General features: G+C 60.6%; 1 protein-coding gene across 9 annotated transcripts in view; it reads right to left on the bottom strand.

Moving 5' to 3' along the window:
* Positions 1 to 22,044, bottom strand: part of DOT1L (DOT1 like histone lysine methyltransferase) — a 54,701-nt gene that overhangs the window by 2,964 nt on the left and 29,693 nt on the right. For 4 of the 9 annotated variants that reach the window (XM_070373984.1, XM_070373987.1, XM_070373989.1 and 1 more), the window contains 21 exons: positions 20,831 to 20,886; positions 19,061 to 19,140; positions 14,568 to 14,636; positions 14,029 to 14,135; positions 13,788 to 13,829; positions 12,923 to 13,033; positions 12,602 to 12,836; positions 12,057 to 12,170; positions 11,289 to 11,380; positions 10,789 to 10,890; positions 10,200 to 10,337; positions 9,528 to 9,653; positions 8,454 to 8,920; positions 8,149 to 8,281; positions 7,703 to 7,849; positions 6,517 to 6,646; positions 5,491 to 6,068; positions 5,197 to 5,402; positions 3,126 to 3,190; positions 1,843 to 2,757; positions 574 to 1,189 (listed from right to left, as the gene is read on the bottom strand). In XM_070373984.1, the coding sequence (XP_070230085.1) occupies positions 609 to 1,189; positions 1,843 to 2,757; positions 3,126 to 3,190; positions 5,197 to 5,402; positions 5,491 to 6,068; positions 6,517 to 6,646; positions 7,703 to 7,849; positions 8,149 to 8,281; positions 8,454 to 8,920; positions 9,528 to 9,653; positions 10,200 to 10,337; positions 10,789 to 10,890; positions 11,289 to 11,380; positions 12,057 to 12,170; positions 12,602 to 12,836; positions 12,923 to 13,033; positions 13,788 to 13,829; positions 14,029 to 14,135; positions 14,568 to 14,636; positions 19,061 to 19,140; positions 20,831 to 20,886 (4,494 nt within the window). In that variant the 3' untranslated portion in view covers positions 574 to 608. Of the gene's footprint in view, positions 1 to 573; positions 1,190 to 1,488; positions 1,725 to 1,842; positions 2,758 to 3,125; positions 3,191 to 5,196; positions 5,403 to 5,490; positions 6,069 to 6,516; positions 6,647 to 7,702; positions 7,850 to 8,148; positions 8,282 to 8,453; positions 8,921 to 9,527; positions 9,654 to 10,199; positions 10,338 to 10,788; positions 10,891 to 11,288; positions 11,381 to 12,056; positions 12,171 to 12,601; positions 12,837 to 12,922; positions 13,034 to 13,787; positions 13,830 to 14,028; positions 14,136 to 14,567; positions 14,637 to 19,060; positions 19,141 to 20,830; positions 20,887 to 22,044 lie in introns of those variants that run through there. The other 5 variants (XM_070373990.1, XR_011464793.1, XM_070373986.1 and 2 more) reach the window with 5 other exon arrangements.

Raw genomic sequence — 22,044 nt, 5'->3', positions numbered from 1 at the left:
TACGACAGAACACTGCCCACCCACCAGGCCTTCCTTCCTGTGGCTGCTGCCACATTCACCCTGCCGCCCCTAGGCCCCCGCAGCAGGCCCTTTAGCTAAGGAGCCCACCAGATGACCATGGTCCGAAGGCCTGTAGTGCACTAGGGGCCTTAAATGCATTGAGTTTTCTTAAAACCCTATGAGGCGCATCCAAGCACCAGGCGACAGGCCCAAGAGCGCACAAAAGGCACTGCTGGGCTTCTCCATGGCTCCCACGAACCCACATGGGAGCTGCCCGGGTCCCCAGCGGCCGCACACCCAAGCCCAGGGTGGCAGCAAGCTCAAGCTGGGCTCAACAGGGAGGACACCAGCTCAGTCCTGCTCCTCCTGGCGCCCTCCCTGGGAGACCTAGGGTGCAGGTCCACAGGCAGTGGGACCAGCCACACCCTGGTTCCCTTGCTGCCCTGGATCTCTGCCTTCACGCCTCCTGGTCATGGGAGCACAGCCTTAGCCCCATGACCTTCCAGGAGCCCCGCTGGCCCACCTGTTCTCTGCAAAGGGAAGCACGGCCACCTAGTCGGGCTCTAGCCTTACCTTACAGAATACGAACTGCTAGCTAAGCAAGGTCTTTATCGCGGCTTAACCCCCGCAAGGCGCGCGGCATACGGAGGCGGCATGCCAAGGGAAACCCACACGGCGGGCGGCCCCGTGGAGCTGGCCTGTGGGTTCACGGGCGCGGCCTGGGCCAGGGCCAGCCCAGGCAGGGGCTGGTGGTGCACCGTCAAGGAGGGCCGGGACACCTTGTGCGGGAGGGAGGCGAGCTTGATGGACAGAGAGGCGTTAGCAGGCGGCAGAGAGGCGGCAGAGGAGGCGGGTAAGAAAGCTTGGTTAGCAGGGAGGGATGCGAGGTTCTGCAGAAGCACGGGCTCAGAGTTAGCTGGGAGCAGCGCAGGGGGAGGAGGCAAGGTGGCGTTAGGATGAGGGGGTGCGTGGAGGGTGGGCTGCCCCGGAGGGGGCCGGCCCAGGTGCGGAGGGGGTGGGGGTGGCCTCGGCTCCGCAGAGGACGGGGCCTGAAAGGAAGAGGCCGGGGTGCTGGCCACCGCCTGCAGCGGGGTTAAGCTCAGCGTGGCGCTGCGACATGCAGCCCCACTGCCGAAACTGGCTCCAAACGGATGGGCGGAGGCGAGAGGCACCGCGTGGTTAAAGACACCTGCAAACAGGAGAGAAAAACTCAGCTTCAACAGGCGGGCACCTCCAGCCAAGAGCAGCACGCGGAAAAGGAAGCGACGGCAGCTGCAGCTCCGCGTGCAGGCACAAGTGCAGCGAAGCGCAGGCAGCAGGAGCGCAGGCGGGCCCACCGCTGGCCCTGGACTCCCACCCTACCCCACCCCACCTCAGTGCCACGCGAGCCGGGAGCCTCTGGCTCCCCGTGCTCTGCTCCACCCTGCATGCACGCGGGCCGCGGGCACCACAGCCCCTCGCTCTGTCCCAGCGCCGGCCGCATCGGACCTTCCGGGTGAGCTCGCGGGAGGAAGGAGAGCCCGGTCATGGCACCAGTCCCTCTAAGAATCAGAGGGCGCAGTCAGACCAGAGAGCCCGGCACAGCCGACTCACGCCCGAGTGCTCTGCCCACACGACCGTCACGGCTGCGTTTCGTGAAAAGGAACGAGGTGGCGGGCGCAAAGTGGACCCAAAGGGACACGCGGGCACAGCCTCTCCCCCCTCAGGGGGCCCTGGAAGGGAACCTGCAAACAGCGGTGGTTAAACCCAACAGTCTGGGTGGGCGGCGGAGACAACGTGCGGCCCCCAGCTCGTCCCTCAGCGGGTCCTGTGGGACCAAGTGGCCAGGAGGGCACTGCCTACCTCCAACTGCGCCGCCGGCCACCCCAGAGGAGAAGCTGCCCATGGCGTGCGAGTTGGTCAATCTGGTGGCGGCGGTCGAGACGTGAACCAGGCCGGCGGCGGGCACGGAACTGAACAGGGACTGCAGCACAGATGGGCCCAGGTTGGCCTGTAGCGACATGGGGCCCAGTGCGAACTGTGGCCCGGGGGCGAAGGCGCCCAGGAAGGGGCGGTGGGTCTGCACGGACGGGGCTGCGCCACCTGCCGAGGATGCCGCTGGGGCAAGACCTGGGCCGCTGAGGAGGCCTGCAGGGGGCGCAGTGGCAGCGGCCATGAACAGGTTGTGGCCGTTCTTGACGTCAGGCTCGCGCTCGCGGCCCTTGCCTGCCTTGCTATGCGCTGTGGAGGCCTTGTCCGGGGGTCCGCATGTGGGAAGGCCCCCCTCGCCTTTTGGGCCCAGTCCGTCCAGCTGCCGCTTGTTCACGAAGGGGCCAGACTCTGCAGCGCCACCCTCTTTGCCCCGTGGGCCGGGGAAGCTCAGGGGGGCACCCAGGCCAGCTGCCTCGGGGGCCTTGTGGGAGAGAGAAGCACCATCACTGAAGCTGTGTAAACTGAGGTCAGCTGCTAGGCCCCCGCCCAGGGCGAAGCCGCTGGCAGGAAGGCTACTGGGGCTCAGCCCGCCCGCCCCTGGCAGGGTGCCCGGGAAGCTCTTCCTGGAGTGGGTGGCCAGCTTGGCATCGGCCGCACTGGGCTCCTCCAGGCCAGGCCGGAAAGCGAACAGAGAGTTGTGGCTCAGAGCAGAGGCAGCCTGCAGCGGGCTGTCGGCCGCCTTGGCCAGGCCCAGGTCGGAGATGGGTGAGAAGGTGGACTTCCACTTGCTGCTGTTGACCGGCTCGCTGGCCAGCGGCGCCTTCCTTCCTGCTAGGCTGCCACCTGCTGGGAGAGGCAGTGGCTGAGGCCTGGGGAAGACGCCGCGGATCCCAGACCACCGCCTACTCAGAGTGCCTCCACAGAGAAGGCCCTCTGGAGAGGAAGAGTGGCCTGGCAAGGGTGGGGCTGCCAGAGAAGCTGAGGGCGGCGGGCTACTCAGCGGGAGGAAAGCTGTGTTGACAGGGAGGACTACACACACCCGAGTGAACCAGGTAGCACCAAGGGCGTCCAGCGCATTGCAGGGAAAGGAGCGGGGGAGGTGTGTACTCAGCACAGCCCAGGACAATTCTGGAAGCCCCGTGGGGTCCTCAGGGGCCAGGCAGCAAGCCTAGCATGGGTGCCAAGGACTCAAACGTTGTGCAGGCTGAACTCACCATTTTCCAAGGTTTTTGGCGGAGACTTGCTTTCTAAGGAGATCGTTGCAATTTTTCTCTCAATTCTATCAGAAAAAGAAAAAGAGGATGAGTGTTTGCCATCCACGCACACCAGAGCGCTGTGTGTGTACACTGGATTGCCCAGGCGAGCCGTGAGCCAGGGATGTCTGACCTGCCGTCAGGGCCCCTGATAGCGGCTGTGGCAGGGGGACACGGATGAGGGTGGGCCCCGGCAGCGGAGGAGGAATGCCGCTTCCCAACACACAGACACATGCTGGAGCCCCAGGCAGGACTGGCCCCAAGTGGAATGGGCTCTTGAGCCACAGACTGTGTCGTCCACGGAGGGGGATGACATGGTGCTGAGCACGTCATGGCCCCCAGCAAGCTGCACCCAGTGACACAGCGGTGCGGCTTCACATGTCAGGATTCTCAGGGGCCGTCCCAAAGGACCATGACCTCCAGAGACACAGCTCCCAAAATAATCCAGAATTTTCACAACATAATGTTTGTATGTGGAAGAATGAACTCAGACAACACTGGAAACAGCCAACTAAAGAAATACCACAAACACATGGCACACGGGGCCTGTTCAGAACACAGCACTCCTGTGCTCCAATGGGCACCAGGGGCCTGTTCAGAACACAGCACTCCTGTGCCCCAATGGGCACCAGCAGCACAGAGACCACACACCGAGGACCGGAGGACACATCGCAGGCCCCTACCTGGCGAGGAGTCACACAAGAGAACAAACAAAGAGCTCTCATGACTTAGCAGCACAACCCGAATCACACACAGGCCGGGATGTGAACAGACACCTCTCCAAGGAAGAGACAATGTGGAGTGCCGCTGGCCCCTGGGGAGAAGAGGTCGGAACCAGGAGGACACCACCACACACCCATAGACACAGCTCTGCTGCATGGAACACAGACCCAGAAGATAACACACAAGGGCGAGGACGTGGAGAAACTGGCGCCCCGTGCATGGCTGGCAGGAGTGAGATGGGGCAGCCGCTGTGGGAAGTCGGAAGGATCCTCAAAAGTTAAGCACAGACTCACCACGTGATCCAGCAAATTCCACACCTAGGGCCTGTGTGTGCTAATCACTGTTGTGTCCAACTCTTTGTGACCCCATGGACTAGCCCACCAAGCTCCTCTGTCCATGGGATTCTCCAGGCAAGAATACTGGGGTGGGTTGCTATGCCCTCCCCCAGGGGAGCTTCCCAGTCCAGGGACTGAACCCACATCTCTTATGTCTCCTGCACTGGGACGTTCTTTACCACTAGCGCCACTAACCATAAACATGCTTTCAAATAAAAACACACATACGAACATCCAGACCAGCATGATTCACAGTAGCTAAAAACAAAGCAACCCAAGCACCCACGACGGGTAAATACAACGTGGTCCATCCACACAGTGGAATATGATGCAGCTTTTAAAAAGGAGGTTCTGACACCTGCTACAGCCTGGATGAGCCTTGAGGACATGATGCTCAGTAAGAGAAGCCAGACACAGAAAGACACACTCTGATTCCACTCACAGGAGGTCCTAGAAGAGTCAGATCCACAGAGACAGGAAGTAGATGGTGGGGCTAGGGACTGGGGGAGGGGATGGGGAGTCTTTCTGAGGTGATGAAATTGCCCTAAAATTGAGAGTGGTGATGTCTGCACAACCCCATAAATACATCAGAAACCCCTGGATCACACATTTTAAGCAGATGGTATATTATGTGAATTATACCTAACACAGCTGCTGTCAAAGAAAAAGAAGGGAAAGAAAGCCCTGTTCCCCATCAGGTGAGTGGACCGGAGCCTGCGCACCCGCTTCTGGCCCTCCCGCCTGCTGCCCTCCCTCCTCTCCGCTGACATGTGACACCTACACGTGGGCTGCAGGCTCGGGCTCGGCTTCACCCTGCACATAGGCAGCGAGGTGCTCTCAGAAGCTTTGGGCCCTCGTGGGCTGTTTCTCACACAGTTTAACAATCCCAGATGCGCCCTGAGGACACGGCTGCAGGTCAGCGTGAAGACCTGCAGTCAGGACCGCCCCCAACCCCCCGACTGCAGCCCACTCGCCTGGCACTGCCGGGCTCATCCTCAGAGCCTGGCTCCTCGTCCGAAGTCAGTGGGGAGTAGTGGGCACCATTGGTCTGGCTCAGGGGCTTCTCCTTCTTGAGCACGGGTGGTTGGTCGTTGTCCTGGTAGGGGACGGGTGAGCTCTTTAGAGAGCTCTCAGGGGACGAGATTGCTGTGATCTCCAGGGGCTGGTTGATGTTGCTGACCTGAGGGCCGGGCACACGCATGAGTGCCAGCAGGCCTGGCATGCGCCCTCATCAGCCACCCAGCCCCAGCACGCTGCTCCCGCCTCACCATGGAGTTGAGGTTCAGGGGGGACCCTGAAGACTGCGTGAAAAGCCCAGCGACAGATGGCAAGGCCCGGCGCTTGGGGGACACACTCGAGCTCAGGCTGGGGGTCCCCGCCGATGCCCGCTTCCTCCGGCCCCGCTTGCGGCCGTCTGGCCCATGGCCCTGGCCACCGTCCCCGCGGGCACCCGACGGCAGAGGGCTGTGTTTGCTGGAAGGTGACTGCTTGGCGCTGCTGGCGCCCGCCGAGATGGTGAAGACGATTCTCCTTTTGGCTTCGCTCTCAGGGTCTGAGAAGCTGGCCTCGCAGGGCAGGTCCCCTTTGCCAGAGTCGGGGAGTGGGCCCAGAGCGCCAAGCCGGGGGCTGGAGCAGAGCTGGGGGGCCGGCGAGGCCGAGCCACAGGTGCGTGGCTGCGTCAGCAGGGGTGGGTGCTGCGGGGTGGAGCTGCGGGACCCCACGGTGGCAAAGAGGCTTCCAGAGCTGGAGGACTCGTCCAGGGCTGGGGGCTCGGCTCCAGGGGCGAGGGGTGCCGGGCTGCCGGCCAGGGCCCCACTGATGGCCACCGAGCCGGTGTATGCAAAGCCTGTGGAGGACACGAGGTGGCGGCTCGGCTCTCTGCATGCTTGGCACCCCTGGGCCTTCACTGTGCCCTCCTCCCCACTTCTGGGCCTGCGACATCAGGGGCCTGGAGCTCATGAACATGCTGAGTGGACCCTGGGCACCGCCAGCAGAGATGCCCTACCCACACGAGAGCAGTGGCATTGAGAAGAGTGCTGGAGCTGCCTGCTTCACAGCAGCGACAGGGCCCAACTAGGCGGCAGGCCCCCAGGTGCACAGTTGGCCCCACACAGAAGCCCCATTGGATCTCCCAGAGGACGAGACCCCGCCAACAGAGCCAGCACGGTCCCGGGCCCAGCATGGCTGCCTGACACGAGCTGGGCGGGACCCCAGGGTGCATGCAGCTGAGGGCGGCCCTGATGCAGCTCACACCCCGGCTGGAGGGGCCGGGCCTGGTCTCTGGGAACCCTCACCTGTGGGAGCCAGGGCGAGGCTCTTGCTCCCAGCAGCGTTGCCCCCGGCACCATGGGTGTTAGCAGCCACCTGCTTCTCCAGCGTGGATGAGGACTCTCGGGCCGGTGGCCCAGGGCTGGGTGTGCTTCTCTGCAGAAAGAAGGCGCACACTGTCAGCCAAGCCAGGCACACATCCAGCTGGGGACACACCACAGGACGTCCCCAGGGCCCGAGGCAGCGAGCCCAAGAAGGGCAACGGCCACGCAGGTGAGCCTGGCAGTCAGCCACCAGAAGGCTCTCATAAGGCGAGGTGCAGATGTCTGAGCTCAGGTCTAAATGCCTGGGACAGCAGGGGGGCAGTATCATGACCTGATCTGGCAACCCCACTCCCAGGTGAAGCCAGATACAAACAGCTGTCCACACATGTCCATAGTAGTGTGCTTTAAAACAGCCCCACAGTGCATACAACCCAAACGACCATCCACAGAGGATACACACGTGTCCCTCCACACACTGGACCACCGCTCAGCCACAAAGAGGAGAGAAGCCCGGACACTCGCTACCATGTGGATGGACCCTCAGGACACGAAGCTCAGTGAGAGAGGCAGACACAGGACACACAGGGTGTGATTCCACTGATAGGAAACATCCAGAACAGGCTGAACCACAGACAGAGAGTAGGGTACTGATTGTTAGGGGCTGGGGAGGGTGTACAGGGGTGATGCCGATGGGGTTGGGCCTCCTCTTGGGGCACAGAATGTTCTAGAAGTAGAGCTGGCTGCAAGACTGGTGAACACACCAAAGATGCCTGCACTGAACACCTTAGATGGATGAGTTCTGTGTGAATGACACCTCCATAAACACAAAGCCCTGCCTGCTCTACACAAAGTGTCATTCCCAAGGGCATGTGTATGAGGGAGAACCCAAGCGTGGACTAGAAGGACAAGGGCAGCTTCTACAGAACTGGAAATCTACTCTCTCTCCACTCACAGTCACCACGCACACTCAGATCTAAGATTAAAATTGAAAACCTTACTGGGAATCGGTGCTCTCTTTCTCTCAGGTATTGCGGCACGCTGGAGATATAACTGGGAGCAACTGAACAGAAAGTGACTGGCCCTCAAGGAGAAAGGACAGGCCCGCGGCTCTGCCTGTGCGTGCACACAAGGCCTGGGGCAGCAGGCTGGGGCCAAGGGCCGCACTCACCGCCTTCTCGGCGCGGCTGGGCAGCACCACGCTGGCCAGGGGGATGCTGACGGGCAGCTTGCTGGGCTGCACGGTGCTCAGCGGGATGCTGACGGGCAGGCTGGTGATGGCCTCCCCACTGCTGGCGTAGGCACGCTCCTTCACACCCTGCCGACCAGGACAGTGGCCTCGGGCACTGCCCCGGGGACACCAGGGATTCCAACCAGCCCCCACCCCAACCCGTTCTCCCAACTGGCCAGACACGCCGGTCAGCAGCCTCCACCCACGACTGGCCCACCCTGCTGCTCAACCACCCTCTCCTCCCATCCCCAGGGACTGAGCTCTCTCCCAGCCTCACCTGAAGGCAAGGGTGCAGTTGGGTGGCCATGCTGCCCCCTCCTGCAGGACCTCCTTTGAGACACCCCTCCCCACCCAGTGCCACAGATGCTCTCAGAGAGCAGCCTCACCTTCTCGGGGCCCTTCTCTCCCATCTGTAAAGCCATGGGGGATGAAGGTCGGGGGTCTTGTGGGCTCAGCTTGATGCCATTAGTGATGCCAGGGCTCTGGTAAGGGAGCCCATTCTCCTTGGCATGCTCGGCTCTAGAAACAAGGCGTGTCCTCGGTCACTCTGGGGAACCCCGCCACGGCTACAGCTTTGTGTTCAGAGCTAACAGCCCTGGCCTAGCAAACCCCCGATTCTCTTCCAAACTGACGATCCCCAGCTCAGAAGACCCGCGGGGCCTGTACAGCAGTGACGCTGGCCTGTACTCACCGTGGGTGCAGCTCACTGGCAGCTGCCTTGCCACTGGCCGCGTGGTCCTGGCTCAGGTGGCGCCGCAGCACCAGCTTGGCAGGGGATAGCCTGGTGTAGTCAGGCAGGGCCAGGCTGGACAGCTTCTCTAGCCGTGGCCGGCCGCTGTGGCTAGGGGTGCAGGGCACGACCTCCTGGTCTAGCGGGGAGGCCAGGTACTGGGGGGTGTTCTGCTTGGGCGAGGGCCGACCCAGTGCGCTGCAGAGCTCATAGCCGGCTGCGTGGCCATTCATAGAGAGCTCGGGGCTCAAGCTGCTGAAGGGCGGCAGGGAGAAGCGGGCGCAGTCCAGCTCCAAGTGCAGCCGGCTAGGCTCAGCCTCTGGCTTCCCACGAAGCTGCAGAGCCAGTGCCTCATCAGGCGGCACGCAGGACTTGAGCTGCAGCAACTCCTGCTGCCGCTGGCTCTTCTCCAGCTCCACGATGCTGATCTGTGGGATGACCGGGGGGGTGTCAGGCCCGCCCAGCCCCAAGCCCAACACCCCGCCAGCCAGGACCGTCCAGGAGAGAGGAGGATGTGGCTGGTAAGCTGACAGGTGAATAAGCGTCAAGTGGGGTGCAGGTGCACAGAGGTGGTAAGAGGCCCAGGCTCCGTGGCTACCATGGCTACTGCCAGGGTAAGACATCAGGACAGAAGCTGTCCTGGGCGGGCTGGGGCTTGAGGAATCGCATGTTTGGCTTTTCCCCACAATAAACAGGCCGCTTCTTGATTCTCAATTACAGAGGAGGGTCAGAATCCAGAGCATCCTCCCACAGGCCCCACCACACACAGGCTTGGGCAATAAACATCATTTCTGTGACACACGGGCTGTGACCTTGCAGAAAGCTGCTCTGGGGAGATGTGTGCTCAGGACACATCCTCAAAAGGATCTCAGTGGACACCAGTTCATCGTGAGTGCTCTGTGGTCAGAGATCCCTCAAAAGAGTCCCAGGGTCTGGTGCTGGGAGCTGCAGTCGAGGGGAAGACATCTCTGCAGGTGGGCCAGGGAGTGGGGAAGGCAGCAATGGGGGAGGCTCCAATCCCCAGCCCAGCCTCACCTGCAGCTCCAGGCAGTGCCTCTGCTTCTCTGAGATCTGGCTCTTCAGGGCCTGCTTCTCCTTCAGCAGATTCTCCAGCGACAGCGTGGACCAGTCCAGCTTCAGCTCCTCGCATCGTGCCTTGAGCTGTGGGGAGGGTGTTGGGCTGTGAGTCCTGGCGGGCAGCCCCCACCCAGGTATGCACAGCTGGGGGAGGTTGGGAGGGGCTCCGGTGGACGGCTCCTACCCAGGGGTGCCTGCAGTGGGAGATGGGGAGGAGCCTCTGGGTGCACAGCTGGGGCACGGAGGAGCAGGAGTCTGCTGCCCAACCCCAAGCCCGCACCCTCGAAGCACAGAGCAGAGCTGCTTCTGGAGGTGGGGCTGAGAAGATGGGTCCCCAAGAAGGATACCCTGCAGGAGCAAGTGAGGGACATCCGGGAGAGGAGACAGGGCGCTCCCAGCAGGTGAGGCCCAGTACACGGGGGATGTGGGCTCAGGGTCCCTGGGCTGTAGGTGGGAGTAGGGCTGAGGGTGCCCTGGCAGTGAAGATCAGAGCCCGAGTCTGAGATGTGCCAGGTGCCCTAAGAGCATCCTGACGGTGGACAAGGGCAAGGAGGGGTCCCGCCCAGCCCTTAGAGCATCCTGACGGTGGACAGGGACAAGGAGGGGTCCTGCCCAGACCGGGCTGCTCACCAGCCTCAGGCTCTGGCTCCTCAGCTCCCAGTTGCCCTTCTCCAGCTGCTCCGTCTGCTCCCTCAACTGCTGGTTGTGAGCCGAGATCTCCTTCTGCGCTTGGATCAGGTCGTTGTAGGTCAGCGCCTTCACTCCCAGCTGAGGACACACCACGGCCCAGGTGGGCACTCACGGGGCCATGTGCAGACCTTCCCTCGTTTTCTTTGATGCGGACCACTTTTAAAGATTTTACTGAACTTGTTACAATATTCCTTCTATTTTATGTTTTTGGTTTTTTGGCCGCAAGGCATTCGAGATCTTAGTTCCCTGCTCAGGGATCAAAACCATGGCCCCTGCACTGGAGGGCAAAGTCTCAACCACTGAACCCTAGGCAGTCCCGGGAGCTGCCCTCTGACCGCCCCAGGCTCCAGGCCTCCTGTGAGGGAGACTTTCAGAGTCAGAAGCACTGGAAGGGCAACAGTTCACCTGGATATCAGCTGTCTGGGCTGGGGTCCCGCCCCCCTCACCTGCCTGCCCACCCGCCTGCCCATAGCTCAGCACTGGGGGTCATGTGCAAGGCCCCCCGGTAGCCAGGCAGGGACCAGTCTACCTCGTCCAGTTTCTGCTGGAAGAGCCTCTTGATCTCCTCCTTCTGAGCTTGGCAGTGGCCAAATAGCTGCTGCGCTGCGCCTAGCAACCGGGCATTCTTCTCCTGCAGGGCAAGGCCGATGAGCGCAAGGATCATGGCAGGGGCGAGGTGGGGGAAAACGCAAGCAGACTGGCCAGACCCCCATAAGGGCTTCACCCCAGAACGTGGTGCCATATAGCGATGGCTTGAGGTCCTGTTTATGAGGATCACGGAACCTTATGCTGCCCACCCTCCAGAGAGCCATGCCCACGCTGGGCCTGACTGAGGCTGCGGGGGACACGTCCAGGCTGAGGGCCCCCTAGATGCCTCTCAGCATGGGGGACACTGTCCCCAGATGAGGACGCCTCAGCCATCGCAGCAGGGCCCGGGCCAGCTGCAACCATGGGGCCATCGGGCCCTGAGGTGGGGGATGAGTGGCCCCCAGCCTCCCGGGAACTTGGCTGGCAGCACGGGGGCCGCACCTTCTCCTGGTCCAGGAGCTGCTGCAGGCTGGCCTTGTACTGAGGGGTCTTCGTGTATGCCAGGAACTGTAGGTACTGAATCCTGAAGGACTCTGCAAGGAGAGAACGGACTGGATGTCAACACAGGAAGCTTCCCGCCGAGGCTCAAGGCAGGGGTCGGGTTCATGAACACATGCAGGCCCCAAAGGGTTTTGGTGGGGCCGGAGCTCTGCCCCCACCTGGGGTCGCCCCCTCCTGGGGCCCCTCGAAGCTCCTGCCATCACCAGCCCATGTTTCCTTTCTCCCACACGTGTGGCTCTGGTTGGCTAATCTGCCAGTTTTCTTGGTAAACATACGCTACTGCTGTTGAGAAAACTAATAGCTCCCAAGGTTGTAAAGGGTTTCCTTCACCCAGCTTCTAGAGCTGAGTGATCTCAACGCAGCCCACCCTTGCCCACGAGTGTGAGCTCAAGTTGGCAGAACAGGGTCTGATCCCGCGGGATCTCAGCACCATGGACACGGAGGCCATCGTCTAGAGGGGTGGAGCTGCCTCCCTGGCCCACTCACTCAATGCCAGGAGCCCCCAGGGTGGCCCAGTGTTCCCTGGGGCAGAACCTTAGCCTCAGACCACCACACGGGCCCTGGTGATCCCAGAACCCAGGAGTCCCCTGGCAGGATGAGCCCGAGCCCTGGAGGTGGTGTGCTCGGCTGCACAGCATGGGGTTCCTGTCGGGATGTAGACCAGCTGCTGCTCACCCTCCCTGACCCATGGGCCCGGCTGGTGCTCACCTAGCAGCCTGTGCAGTGCGGGCGGGGTGGGTGCCAGCAGCAGCTGCTCGGGGGTAGGCCGCTGCACGCTGGGAGGTAGCTGGTAGAATGGGCTGTGAGGTGGCCTGTGCGCGTCTGCGGGGACACAGCAGTGGTCACAACTCCATAAATGGGGCCTGGAAGGCCACTACAGAGCCCCCAGTGCCCCAACAACAGGACTCAACACAATTCCCACAGCCCCAACCACCAGATGCTGAGCTGTACATGCTCGTGACCTGGCCACTCACTCTGAGCCAAGCCTCCTGCCAGGACCAGGAGTGTGGGAAGCCAAGGCCCTAGGACCTGCTCCCGGGCAGATGGCTGGGTCCTCATGGCTGGGTCAAGCTGACCACACTAATGGCCCAGGGGACCCCGGAGGTGGTTCCTCCCTCAGGTGGAACCTCCCTCAGGAAGGCTGAGCTTGGGCGTACCCACGCAGCACGCCCACGACAGTGGCACAGCAGCTTCTGCCCGAGGACCCCACGGCACTCACTCCCGGGATCCCACAGCACGGGGGCGGGGCTCACCCTGCGGCAAGGGGGAGGCCGCTCGTGACGCAGTCTGGGCGTGCAGCAGGTCCAGTGAGCTCTGGGTCTTCTTGGGCTTGCGCTCGGGGTTGGTGGCACTCATCTTCTTGGGGCGCCCACGCTTCCGACCCACCATCTTCCGGCCCTTCTTGTTCAGCTTCTTCTTCCGGGCCTTGGAGGGAGATGGCTTCTTGACAGTGGCCGTCCCGGCTTTCTCCTCCTCAGCACCAGAGTCCTGGTGGAAACCCACATGAAGGACTGGCCAGAGGTGTGGGCTCTGAGAGCAGCCTGGCTCCCTCCCCGACCAGAGTGGGGGCTCACCACGGGGGTGTCCGCCTGCACAGCTGCCTTGCTCTCGGGCACCTTGGTGGGCGTGGTTGTGTTGCTCTTGTTCTCCCGCTGCTGCCGGCGCCGAGCTGCCTCTTGTTCCTCCTGGTGGGCAGGCAGGGGGCATCTCCTGAAGTTCAGGCACTGAGGGGACCCCCCCTGCCTCCAGGGGCCCCACAGCTCAGGCTCCCAGGGGTGGTCAGCCAGGTTCTGCTCATCTGCACCCTTGATGATGGTGCAAGGAAAAACAACACCCACACCCCGTCTCTGCCAGGACCCCAGCGGCCTTCAGATCACAAGGAAAAGTTATTGAAGGCAGAGCCTGGGTGCAGAGTGAGGAGCTGCTGGACGGCCTGGCCTGGCCTCCCTGAGGTCCCCACAGCTGCTTCCCCACTTGGGGGTGCTCTGTCCATGAAGAGGACTGAGGGACACCCTGGGTCACCAGCAGGGAGTATAGTGCTGCCCATGAAGCCATTCTGTCTTGGATGGGGTGGTAGTCCCCACACTGTGACCTGAGGTCCTATCATGGTAGGAGGGGCCCGGGTTGGGGGCTCCTCCAGGCTCACAGGCTCGTCTGAGCCTCCAAAGAGAAAGATGCTGGGACACTGGGACACACATCCCACAAGGTTCAGGGACAAACTGACAGAGACCAAGGGGCAGCAAAACGTTTTAAAATGTTAACTATTTTCAACCTATTATCAACCTATTTTCCCCCAAATTGTTGAAACTGCTCAAGTCAAAGCTGTCACAGCCAGGGGCCCCTGGTGCCCAGGCCCGAATCCAGACCCTCAGACCGGTCCCTTGGGCCCTGGTCAGCAGCAACCAGGCTTGTAGGTCAAGGGCAAACAGACAAACTTACCCTGAGTTTTGGATTTTTTAGACTAGAAAAATAGTTTTCAAGCTAAAAATGGAAAAGAAAAAGTTTCATTAGCGGTGGAAAATCCTGCAAGATGAAAGCCATATTCCAGACCCACCAATCCCAGGCAGTGACGTGCCCAGGGAAAACACGCCGGACCCCGGTGGTCCGGGTGGGAGTACAACCTCTGCCCCCACCCCAGGTTAGCTGAGAGGCAGGGCAGGGGCGCTCGGGCACCACTCACTATGGTGCGGTCGATGGTGTGCAGGTAGTAGGAGACTGGCTTCCCCGTCCATGACACCGAGCCTTTTAGCGGCGACAGCTCCACGACGCGCATGATGGTGCCGATGTCTGTGCACAATGGGCCCATGGGTCAGGGGACGCCTGGGAGTCCCAACCACCAGCCTGGGAGGTGCCCATGGCCCTCCCTCCCCCAGGCCCTCAGCCGAGGATGAGGGTGGGGACAAGCCCGCAGCGTGGGCTCTGAAAGTCTCAGAGTCCAATGAGACAGCCAGGGTGGCTGCAAGGATGCCCAGGCCCTGTACATGCCCCCAAGGGGCGCTGTCACTCTCCCATGGGACCCGAGACTCTCACCCCTATAGCCCTGACCAGGGCTATGTCTGGGGACATCAGGGGCTGTCACATGGGGGATCCTGCATGGAGTGAGTGGAGCTGGGCCCAAGATGCCCCCAGGTCACCTCTGCTGGCGGGGATCCTGCTTTAAGTCGCTGCAGGTGCTGACAATCAGACATGTTAAGAATCTGGCAACACAAGCGTTCTTACCACTCAAGTTTCTACTGTTTATTCTGAAGTTCAGAGGCGCAAAGGGCTTCGAGGACACGATTCTGCCACCTGGAAAACAGAGAGGGATCAGCGCCGCCCTGAGGACACCAGCATGCGATGCAAACAAGAGCCTGATGACATCAGAGCAGAGGGGTGCAAAAGCGTCCACAAAAAGAGCCCCGGCACCCAGAAGCGAGGACACACTGTGAGTCAGTCATCTGCTCCCAGTGACAGCCAAACTAAGCGGCATCTGAGTGCCCTGGCCTGGAGCACTCACTGCCTTCCTGCAAAGGTGCTCACAGCCCCACGGCCCTGGGGCTCGGGGTGGGCCAGCTGGGGTCCTCCACACTGTCTGCACTATGCAGCTGAGCCAGACCAGAACCAGCCCTGAACCATACTAACAGACAAAGCCTGAGGGAGACCTGGGCCCTGACCCACACAGACAGAACTTGAGGAGAAGCGGGTCCTGATCCACACAAACAGAACCTGAGGAGAACCAGGTCCTGATCCACACAGACAGAACCTGAGGAGAACCGGGTCCTGATCCACACAGACAGGATCTGAGGAGAACCAGATCCTGATCCAGACAGACAGAACATGAGGAGAATGGGCCCTGATCCACACAGACAGGATCTGAGGAGAACCGGATCCTGATCCACACAGACAGAACATGAGGAGATTTGGGTCCTGATCCACACAGACAGAACATGAGGAGAACCGGGTCCTGATCCACACAGACAGAACCCGAGGAGAACCGGGTCCTGATCCACACAGACAGAACCCGAGGAGAACCGGATCCTGATCCACACAGACAGAACCCGAGGAGAACCAGGTCCTGATCCACACAGACAGGACCCGAGGAGAACCGGATCCTGATCCACACAGACAGGACCCGAGGAGAACCGGGTCCTGATCCACACAGACAGGATCTGAGGAGAACCAGATCCTGATCCAGACAGAACATGAGGAGATCCGGGTCCTGATCCACACAGACAGAACATGAGGAGAACCGGGTCCTGATCCACACAGACAGAACCCGAGGAGAACCGGGTCCTGATCCACACAGACAGAACCCGAGGAGAACCGGATCCTGATCCACACAGACAGAACCCGAGGAGAACCAGGTCCTGATCCACACAGACAGGACCCGAGGAGAACCGGATCCTGATCCACACAGACAGGACCCGAGGAGAACTGGGCTCTGATCCACACAGACAGAACCCAAGGAGAACCGGGTCCTGATCCACATAGAGAGAACCCAAGGAGAACCGGATCCTGATCTACACAGACAGGATCTGAGAAGAACTGGGTCCTGATCCACACAGACAGAACCCGAGGAGAACTGGGCCCTGATCCACACAGAACCCGAGGAGAACCGGGCCCTGATCCACACAGACAGAACTTGAGGAGAACCGGGCCCTGATCCACACAGACAGAACATGAGGAGAACTGGGTCCTGATCCACACAGACAGAACATGAGGAAAACCGGACGCTGATTCACACAGACAGGATCTGAGGAGAACAAGGCCCTGATCCAGAGAGACAGAACCCGAGGAGAATCAGGGGTTGACCCCACACAGCGATAATGGGAATGGTTCAAGTCAGAAATGGCTACACAGCAAAGTTTTTCCAGTGAAGTCCTGGCATGCGTGCAAATCACTGCAGAGGAAAGAATAAACCACAAGGACTAGAAGCCTATGCAGAGAGATCACTGTGACTGGTGATGTTACCTTCAGAGTACAAAAGCTTCCCCCTACCCTGTATGAAACGCTGTCTCTAAATGCATCAATGCAAGAAGGACTGAAACTGTCCAGTGTAAGAAATAAAGAACCAAGAATAAATGTCAAAGAGCAGCTTCCCTGATGGCTCAGTTTTTAAGAATCTGCCTGTCAACTCAGGCGACATGGGTTCAATCCCTGGTCCACGAGGAACCCAAGTGCCACGGAGCAACTAAGCCCATGTACCACAACTACTGAGCATGTGCTCTAGAGCCAGTGCTCTGCAACAAGAGAATCCAAAGCATTGAGAAGCCTGCACAGCACAACTAGAAATTAGCCCCCGCTGGCCACAATTAGAGAAAAGTCTGTGCAGCAGAAAAGACTCAACACGGACAAAATACATAAACTTACCAAAAAGAAGTGAAAGAAATATGTTACCAGGAAAGTGGAGTGGTCAGGATGAGCCCCTCAGCACATGCTCACATGCTCCTGACTGTCCAGGCACAAAGAGCACCCCAGCAGCAGCCTGGCCTCTGGCACCCCGTGGGGAGGCGGTGATGACAGGTCCCTGGCCAGCTGGGTGCACATTTAAGCAGCCACTGTGGCCAGAGTCTGGGGGCTCCCCCAGGCATCGTGGGGGCGTCTGAAGAGCAGGGCCGGGGAGTGGGAGGGAGTAAAGCCCACACGTTCCAGGATGCTTTAATTAGAAAGCCCAAGCAAGTTTTCAGGGCTAACAGGATATGCTGAGAGGACTTTTGTGGGCATGTCACTGCAGGGCCACAGATTCCAGGTGACAGGAGGGCCTGGTAGGCAGTCCCACTCCCACCAGGGGCCAGGAGCCAAGCATGTGTGACACCCGAGAACTCAGGACATGGGGTGCAGAGGGCAAGATTAAGCAGACCATGAGGAACCAGTGCACCCCAGGTGACATTCCATAAGACAACGATTCAGGATGCCCAGTGGGCAGTGTCCAAATGGAGGGGCTGTGCCCCGAGGCCCAAAGGCTACAAAGTGGGACCCCACAGCCAGATAGATGCCTGGGCCAGCTAGGAGGATGGCAAATCAAGCTCTTCTCTGGGTGGAGCCTGGGGCTGGGGGAAGGCACTCACTCCCATAAACCATCAGGAGCGACCCCTGCCGCACGCTCAGGCTTGTCCTCACCTGCACACGCATGCAAACACATGCAGCTGGCAGTGCTGAGGGCAGCTGGAAACTGCTTCTACGCTGGGTGATCTTTTCAACTCTCTGTCCGCTTGACATGTTTCATGATGAAACATGGAGGACCTACCCTGCTTCTCTCCCAGCCACGGACCTCAGGAAGACATGGGGGTCTCCCTGGAGCCTCGGGGACAGGGACGTAGGGGATGAGGGAGGCAGGGCAGGGTGCCCGCCCGTGTGAGGCGAGGCCTCCCTCCAGGACAGGGGACTCCTGCTGTCCTGGGTCACGACTGGAAAAGCTCTTCCATCCCCACTTCCTGAACATGCCAGACCTGCTCTCCTACCCTGAGCCAGAGCTCAACTCCCCAGGGACCCAGCGGTGGTGATGAGAATACAAATGAACATCAGTCCTCATGGGTGTGATGCTCCACAGGCACCAGGATGCCCTGGGCACCGTGAAGGGATGCCCCATGGACTGCTGCACCTGAGCATCGCAAGACCATGATGCAGCTGCATCCCTGCTCCCTGTACCTTCAGTGGTCTGGAGGCTTCTCAGTCCCCACTTGGGGACAGCCCTGCTCAGGTTTGCCATAGACTGGAGGAGGCACTTGGGACACAAGAAGATCCAACAACCTGGCGTTTCCGAAGGGTGGCAAGGGGAGAGGAAGAGGTTGGGGAAAGGAGGGAGGGGAGTCCAGTGAGGTTAGCAGAGTCAGAAGCAAGAACTCGGCCTCAGCACCTTCCTCTCGGCCTCCATGTGGACTGTCAAGATCCCCCATGAGCTTCTAACCAGACACCATCAACACTCCCTCCATAAAACCACCCATGTTGCCCCAAGTCTGCACACTTTCACACACACAGGGAGCACACACCCTTCCTAAAGACTACATGAACTCTGACTCAGAATCAGAATGGAAGCTCAGCTTTCAAGCTCTCATGATCTCTCCCTCCAGAGCTGTGCCCAGCAGCCCCACAGCGATTCTGAGACTCAGAACTAGAGAGGTGAGGTCCCCTCCTGGGCGCATCTGGTTTCACCCGGCCTTGGGACAGAGAGTAACAGAGAGGGGGGAAGTGGCGGGGGGCTCCAGCCAGGCCTCAAGGGTCCAGACACGAGAAAGGCCTGAGCCAAGTCAAAGGGCTGGTCTGGGCAGCCCCAGCACCCCCAGGCTGAACTTCCACTTGGTCAAGTTCCAATATGAGACACACAGTTAAGTGCCCAGGACATCCTTGAACTAAGAAGTTACGCACTGTCCACGGGAAACCCAGATGATGTGGACAGCCTGCAACTCCCCTGCTAACCAGGTCCCCACCTGTTTCCCAGGCAGCTGCAAGCTCTGGCCTAAGCAGTGGTGGGGTCTGCTCTGTTCACTGCACATGCTGAGCTGGGAGGCACCCTGCCAGCAACCTAGGTGACATCAAGAAGGACAGACAAACCCCTCCCTCCCGCCCCCGAGGCCTTCCCACTGGGGCTGGATCAGAGGATGCTAGTCAGGACCCCAGCATACGTGATGAAGGCCTCTGCTACATGGCCCAAGCAGGACGGACACGGGACAGACGTGGGACGGACGTAGGATGGATGCAGAACAGACGCGCAGAGCAGGAGAGGGATACATTACCTTCCTTCATGTTTGCAAACCGCTCCTTCAGCTGGTGATCCACCTCAGGACCAAAGGCAAAGTTATTCACAAATACAACACTGCAAAACAATGCTCCAGTTGAGTGCCGGGTTCTGCGTGCACACGCACAGAGCTGCAGCGCCTCCACCGCAGCGCTGTCCGCACCTCCTCCGCAGCGGGGGCACGGGCTCAGGACCCACGGGGTGTGACGGCTGCCCTGGGTGCCGCCAACACAGACCCTGCAGCCAGGTCCCATGACAAGCAGGCTGCTGGCTCCCTGGGGAAGGCCTGCACCGACACGGGCATCCCTGAGGCTGGTGCACGGGCAGTACAAGCTGGGCCACATGAGCACACAGGGGTGAGGCTGCCTGGGCAGGAAGGCAGCACAGACCCATTGAGCTACACTTGGAAGGGAGCCCACCACCTGAGGGCCCAGCACAAAGTTTTTCTGAGGCGGGGCCTGGCCCAGGCTTCCCGTTTTTCCCATGTTCTCTGGCGTCTGAGGGCCTGAGAAGCTCTGTCTGCAGATGACCACCAGGCAGTCGGGGGCTCCTGCCCCACCCAGGGTCCCCCATCCCTTGGCCATCCTCTGTCCCCCGGCTCCTGTCCACATGGGGGATCCCCCCCAACCTGGGTTTCCCTCCTCATTTGAATGTGATAGAGTAGCCAGCTGCCTGCCGGCCCCAAGCTGCTCCTCCTCAATCTCGGCAAAAGGACAGTCACAGGGCCTGACCAGGGCGACGACACACTGACTGCTGTGAGAGTGGCAGTGGGAGCCCTCAGCTGGTGGCTAAGCTCTCCCAGCCCCTACTTGGGAAAAAGCGCAGGGATGGTGAGGTTATGACGGGCAGAGCCTTGACAAGACCGGCTGGCTGCCAGGGTCTCAAGGGCACTGGCCAGGAGAGGGCATGAACCAGGACAGAGCCTGGGCCGCTCTGACTGGGGTCACCTGCAAGGAGACAAGGCAGCTCTGAGGCCTGTGGAAGTGGGGATGAGGCCCCTCAGCACAGAGGAGCAGGTTGTAGGGGGACACCCTGACTGGAAGCAGAGTGCCAAGGGCGCTGTCTGGAGAGCTGGCAGAGCCCGGGGCCTTGAGGTTCTCCAGGCCAGGTGGACAGTAGGCAGCCAAGGCTGGGGAGTAGGCCCCTCAGCCAGCTTTTCCTCGCCATGACCATGACTGTGGAGCCCAGATACAGCTGCAGGGCCCCACAGGAAAGGCCCCACAGCAGCTGCAACGGAGTCACCACACTCAGACTGAGGGGGACACCTCAAGCCTGCATGTTTTCTCGAGAAAAGGGGATAGTGTGCCCGCCTCAGGGAAGACGTCCTCACTGAGATCAAAGATGGGGTCAGACCTCTGTAAGCGAGAAGTTAATGACGGGGCTCAGGGCGCCCTGCAACAAGCACATGTGGAAGAAAGGGGGAGGCGAGTGCGCAAGGTCAGAGAGAACGAGTGTGACCCCTTCCCCTGGTCAGAGCCAAGAGCGCGTGGCACACTCGCCCCTTGGTCACTGAGGCCCGGGGAGCCACTAGGTGTGCGAGCACACGGCCCCATGGCCAGTGCCAGGAGGGTGCCGATCAGGCTCCAGCTCAAGGGACACAGAGGCGGGGCCCCCAGCAAGCTCAGGACAGGTGGCGGTGGCTGCTGCTGTCCAGCCCAGGGAGCCAGGGGGGCGGGGCCCTGTCTGCTGGTGTGACCCTCAGGGAGGGAAAGCCACATCGCCCCTGCCAGCCCAGCCCCTCGGCCCCACCCCCAGGCCCCGGCTGTACCTTGTGTTAGCAATCCGTTCTCTCCACTCCTCCGAGAGGAAGTCCCCCCTCTCCAGCTGAAAGGAGATAAGAGGGACAACCCATCACTTGGGGTCTCGCTGCCTCTGTGTCCCACCCCCGTCTGCCCCCCAAAAAGAGATGGAATGATCAGAGGCCCTGACTGGGAGGATTTGGAAAAGGCCAGGGTCACAGCCACAGGCTGACCATGCACGCGGACACAGCTGCTAGAGCACCGGAAAAGGTGCTGGAAAGTCCCAACGCCATGTCCACGCATGGCCAGCAGGGGGCACCTCAGGGCGACCGTGTGCCACAGAGCTGGACTGCAAGGGCTGTGACAGCATCAGGGCGCCCGGGTGCAGCCCAGCGCCCACCCACACTGCTGTGGGCGGTCTCCCCGTGCCGGGGGCATCCTGACGTTTCCAGTACTGCTCCCACTACTGTCTCCCTCAGAGGACTAATTTCATTTTGCCTCGAGGCCAAAGTGCATCTGAGACAACACAAGTCTCGTTAACCTCACTGTCCAGAACTGTAACATTTCAGAAACCAAGAAATCTGATTTTATGATTCTTCAAAAAATGTTATCATCCTACTCCCAGTGTCCACCCACAGGAACATCCGCACACCTCTGTCCACGGAGCACAGGTGTGGACAGTGCACGTGTTGCTTGATGGACAAGCAGATACACACATATCCCCCCACACCCAGAAGCATTCCTCAGAAGCCCTGGCACTCGCTACCATGTGGATGGACCCTGAGAATATGATGTTCAGTGAGAGGCAAACACAGAAGGACACACAGGATGTGATTTCACTGATGGGAAATGTCCAGAACAGGCAAGTTCAGAGGCAGAGCACCTCGGGGGAGCAGGTGGGGGTGACTGCTGACGGGCCCCCGTCTGCACTCCCACCAGTGCCCTCAGGTGACCGGGAGGCCCTCCAGGCAGCAATGGGGTAGCACCACCCAGCAGAGGTCCTTCCAACGGGCAGCGCCCAGGCAGAGCAGCTGCGGGTTCAGCACCCTCCCTGCACACAGAAACCACCCAGCGTGGGAGGGGCCGAGCCTTGCTGGGCAGAAGAGAAGCAGCCATCCTAAAGGGTCCGGGAGCTGGCGGAGGGCTGTCCATGTCCAGGGCATCCATCTCTGGGTCTCCCAAGTTTGCCAATGCTCCCTGCACACAGCCCAGTGGGGCTGGGCACTGATTCAAGTTCAAAATC

The sequence above is a fragment of the Bos mutus genome, chromosome 7, assembly GCF_027580195.1.
Source record: "Bos mutus isolate GX-2022 chromosome 7, NWIPB_WYAK_1.1, whole genome shotgun sequence".
Taxonomy (NCBI): Eukaryota; Metazoa; Chordata; class Mammalia; order Artiodactyla; family Bovidae; genus Bos; species Bos mutus.
Note: the sequence above shows the minus strand (reverse complement) of the source record. Positions and strands in the feature narration are given on the sequence as shown.